Below are 4,728 nucleotides of genomic sequence, written 5' to 3'. Positions count from 1 at the left end.
GGGGCACAATACACGATTCAAAATTCCCAAACTGCATCATTTTACTGACATAAAAAAGACCAACATGTTGAGTAGAGGCTAGATGTAGTAAAAAAAAAAAAAATAACAGCTACTTTTGTTGAGTAATATTGGAGAAAACGATGTTACTGCATACGTAAATACATTTCTGGGTCTCCTTCATGAAGTTTTTATTTTTTTTAAATAAATTAGTCAAAGTAGTCGCAGCCTAATTAAGAAACACAATAACTAGACTTTATTCCTACGAGCGAAGCGTAAACTATATGAAAAATAATAATGGGGAGACACTGGAATGGGTCTAACGTGCACCGATGGGGGTGTTTGCATTTCAAGTAGTCCAGGCTGAAAGGAAAAACAGCCGCGATATGTCCCTCGATATCAGATATCTCCACATGCAGGTATGAAAGGAAGCTATGTGGGACGGTCCACTCCTCAGTATCCCTCTCTGTCCTTTAAGCTCCGGAGCAGCCAATGAGGAGCATCACTGCCGCTGGTGTTGGCCTCCGGTGGCGCGTATACCTGCATCAAGGAGATCAGATTTTAGGACATATAGGCGCCGTTCGTGAGGAGGACTGTTTTAGCATAAAGGGTTAAAAAAAAAAGATGGCACACTGATCAGCTAAAAACCCCACGTGCCCAGCTGTTGGTGCGCAAACGTGCGTAAAACGCAATGGAGTTGAGCGTTGATTTTCCCATTCGTTTCCCAGTAAATTACACTTGCGGAAGTTAAGATCTTTGGTGCTTTCAGGGTCCATACATGTGTCAGCTTATTAAAGCAGCATCCGTGCTGCAGCATGTGGTCGTGACCTGGAGATTTCAGTCTTTTTGCTCATCCAGTCCAACACCTACTGATATACAGGATGCTGAGTAGGTGTCTGTAAGGAATTTAATTATTTAAAATTGCTAGAGATGGATGCCTGAAGTACGGCAGCTCCCTGCTGACTGGCTACAGTATAACTTAATATTTCAGTTCCAGTATGGGGCCCAATATTGGAAGGAGAAACTTATTTTCCTGTTTGAAAAAAAATATTGTTTGCTGTGTGCCAACAGCCCAAAATGAGAACCCCTTTTTCCTTCTTTCACTTGAATTTAGGTGCAGCGACATGGGCCTCCTTAACCCCAGAATACTCCTCTCCTTGTGTTGACACACAGCCCTAAAGGTAGCTGTCAGTTTGCCCTGTCCGGGAATCACGGAGCCATTCATCAATGTTTGACAGGTGTGTTTGGGAAGAAAGCCATCAAGGCCCACATGACATCTACAAGGTCTCAGTGTGTAACATCATGGTGAGGAGGAGGAGGAGGAGGAGGAGGGTCAAATGAAACACACAATTTTAGAAAATAATTTAATGGATAGCTCGTTATGTTTATTTGTTATAGGTCAAATTTTGCCTTATTATTCTTGTTTCATTTGTGCCCTCATAACACAGAAAAAGGTCTCAAATTAATTTGTGCCAATGATAAAATGATGCACGAGGTATTTACAAGTCACATTAATCTAATATATTGACAAATATGAGAGGACTTTTAGTCAGAAAAAAGGGCAAAACACAGCATTTGTATCCGTTTGAACCTGTAACCACCAAGATTAAAGGCTGTGATCTCAAGAATAAGTAGTTATTTATAACAGTAATTCTTACGTGTTTTTGTGCATTTTTTCTGGCCAGTAAGTGGTCAAATAAAAGTTAATTTATAAAGCAAACTGGCCTAAAATTTTTTTTAAAAAGTTGTTTTAATTATTGCTAAAACTCTGACTGCTGTTTATAGGTTATTTGTCCTTATAATATATTATTTAAAATGAAACTGTATCCAAATGACAGTGATGCCTGATATGTTTTAATGTTTTTTCATCTAAACAGTCATTTAACACAAATAACACATTAAATTGAATTAGGAGTCGGTTTGTTTGAGCCTGTTTCCTGCCACACGATCACATTCAGGCCAATAACTCAACAATCCGCCTCTCTTCAGTCTGACACCGAACATGCCCACACTATAATGCATTTTACATCCAAATAATGTAAATAATGTATATACTCAAAAGTGCTGAAATATCTTACCTTTTACAAACACAGCAAGAAAAAAAGAAAAAACACAACCTGTGACAGAGACAGTTATTTGAAAAGTCAATGCCTATTTCCAATCACTGCAGAGGTAGGAAGGCGAATGTAAAATATAAACCAACATAAGGTGTCATTTTCAGTCTGTTTAGGCCGCCAGTTCCCTCAGAGAGGTCCGGGGGGCTTCAGAGGTCCTTGAGGGGGTCCCAGCAAAGAGAAGAATACTTTAATGTTATTGCTGTGTCACTCCTCACAGGTTAACATACTGACATTTCATAAGGAGGTCCTGTCTCCCCGCTCACCTGCAGTTCAGACATGTATGATTTTAGAAATCATACACTAAATCATGAGGACTACCTTGTTTACAGGGTCCCTCAGGACTGACTCTCACTAAAGGAATTAAGAAGTCATTTTAAAGGGTTTGAGGATGTGAAAAACCATGAAGAAGTCTGGGAACCCCTGATCTTGCCTGGACAACACGATGAGGCAGTTCAATCACAGACGCTGAGATTAACAATCCTCTCAGGTCTCCTCCTCTTGTCAGAAAAAAGGGAAAGTTAGTTTGGTCTCCTGGAAGCAAAAATAATCAAATGAATAAATACAGTTCTCACTGATTCCCCGCACACGCAGAGAGTGTCCACGCAGGGAGGCAGTACGCGTAGGGGTAATAGTAGGACGGCTGCAGGGAGAGCAGCGGGGGCCGCAGGATCTCTCCCGGGCTGTACTGTCTCTGGTCGTCCCGCACCAAAACTTTCACCGCCACCTTCTTCACTGCGGGAGTCGACGCCATCAGGTCAGCGGCCATCTGGCGGCGTTTTGTCTTGTAGCGGCGGTTCTGGAACCAGATCTTGACCTGAGTCTCTGTGAGCTTCAGGGAGGCCGCCAGGTCCGCCCGCTCGGGCCCGGACAGGTACCGCTGGTGGTTGAAGCGGCGCTCCAGCTCGAAGACCTGCGCGTGAGAGAAGGCGGCTCTGGAGCGCTTTTTCCGCTGTTTGGGCTGGTCCAGGCTCTTCTCGTCCAGGTTGCTGGAGTCTGAGAGAGAGACACACACACACAGATGGGCCATGCATGTGAGTTCCTGTGTTTGTCTGACAATTAAATGCAGCTATAATCACCTCTGTTGATGAGGTGATGGTTGCTTTAGGTCGTGAATCATTGCAACAAAAAACAATATACAAATAAAAATCTAAAATAGTGTAGACACATGCAAGAGGATGTTTTGTAGTTTTTGTTTTAGCACGTTGTTAAAAATAAACTGTTTGATTTTCTCCAGAGTCGCTGGAAGAAAGAAATGTCGGTTTATTTCAGGCCTCAAGATCTGAAATTGTGCAGACGATTTGGGAGATTATTTTGTAGAAGTCTTCGGTGTTAATGACTTCAGTTAAAAGTTAAATAATGCCATTGGATCATGAATTAGCAGAGTGGTGACAAATGCAAACGATGAGCCAAAGTGTGCATTAATAATCGTGTGTATAGGTGGAAATAATTCGTGCGTAAAAGTAAGCAGGATGTGGAGACGTTTAGCAAATAGGTCTGATACCTTACAATAACACAAACGCAACACTCGTGATGATTCCACACAGCTGTAACATCAGTATTAAATATCTGTATCAATAATATAGGCTTTATTTTCGTCAGAACCATCGGTTTTACAACAATACATTTCATGGATTTGTTGGTTTCACTCAAATCAGAAAGTTTATCGAGACTTTTTGTCCAGTGGCCTACTCACCCGTGGCATTATTGGGCTCACTGTCACTCTTTGCGTTCTCCGCAGCTGCAGACTCGTGGTCCGTCTCCTCCTGCAGGCTCTCCTCCGGCACATCAGACGCAGGGTCTCCGTCCTTCTCCGACTTGCATACGGCCGCAGTCTTGCTGTCGTTGTCGTCGCTGAGTCCCGAGTCCGAGTCGTAGCTTTTCTGGTCGGTCGGCTCACAAGCCTCCCCATCAGCTCTCCTAGAGCCGCCGTTCATCTCCCCAAATATTTTCCAGCACGCCGTTTTGGAGAAGCACATGTCCAGATCTGGCAAGTGTCGGCTGTCGTCCTTTTTGTTCAGGATAGCTTGAATTGAGAAAGGCATCAGCGAGTTGCCACGAACGGCCATTTTCAAAAAAGAGAAGTTTGCTCGGTCTTGAAGTTGAGTAATTAACCGGCCCGGATAGTGGAGCAGATGTCAGTTCATCCACATTTTAGGCTACTCCGTCCGTAGAGCTCTGCTGCTGCTGGACTTTTTCCCTCCCGTGTTGGTTCCTGGTCGCATCCCCGCGGGAGAAGCCGTGAAAAGTTTCTGGTACATCCGCAGGCACGATGCTGCTCCGCTGCATAGCTCTGCCATCAGCTCGAGCTCACTCGCGTCTCCGGCCCTTTTCACCCAATTTTTTTTTTTTTTTTTACCATACACCCTCACCTGTGACTGACAGGCACTCCTCATCGCCTCCTATTGGCCCAAAGAGGAGGAAAGCCGTTTCTCGATTGGCCACTGTAAATGACGTCACGCTGCTTTCAACCGGGTGGGAAAAAATTTGAGAAAAGTTTGGTGGAAGATTTTTGCAGGAAACTAAAATGACATGCAGGTTGCAACCACACACATTCATTTCAACCGAAGCTTCGTACAAAACAAGAGACAAAACTGCATATATTTGGGCTTCGTGC

General features: G+C 43.7%; 1 protein-coding gene across 1 annotated transcript; it reads right to left on the bottom strand.

The window, feature by feature from the left end:
- Positions 1 to 1,377: 1,377 nt before the first annotated feature.
- Positions 1,378 to 4,311, bottom strand: nkx3-2 (NK3 homeobox 2). Its single transcript, XM_069694149.1, has 2 exons — positions 3,808 to 4,311; positions 1,378 to 3,107 (listed from the first exon to the last, which is right to left on the bottom strand). Exons 1-2 carry the CDS (start codon positions 4,178 to 4,180, stop codon positions 2,683 to 2,685), a joined length of 798 nt encoding a protein of 265 aa, XP_069550250.1. The 5' UTR covers positions 4,181 to 4,311; the 3' UTR covers positions 1,378 to 2,682.
- Positions 4,312 to 4,728: the final 417 nt, after the last annotated feature.

This window comes from Brachyistius frenatus, unplaced genomic scaffold (assembly GCF_029030835.1).
Source record: "Brachyistius frenatus isolate BFR_SWC_R1_liver_20210118 unplaced genomic scaffold, ASM2903083v1 Contig_17, whole genome shotgun sequence".
Classification (NCBI taxonomy): domain Eukaryota; kingdom Metazoa; phylum Chordata; class Actinopteri; family Embiotocidae; genus Brachyistius; species Brachyistius frenatus.
Note: the sequence above shows the minus strand (reverse complement) of the source record. Positions and strands in the feature narration are given on the sequence as shown.

Coding starts and splice junctions, on each gene's coding strand:
- nkx3-2 (XM_069694149.1), bottom strand. CDS start 4,180: ATGGCCGTTCGTGGCAACTCGCTGATGCCTTTCTCAATTCAAGCTATC. Junction 3,108..3,807: donor TGAGCCCAATAATGCCACGG/GTGAGTAGGCCA, acceptor TCTCTCTCTCAG/ACTCCAGCAACCTGGACGAG.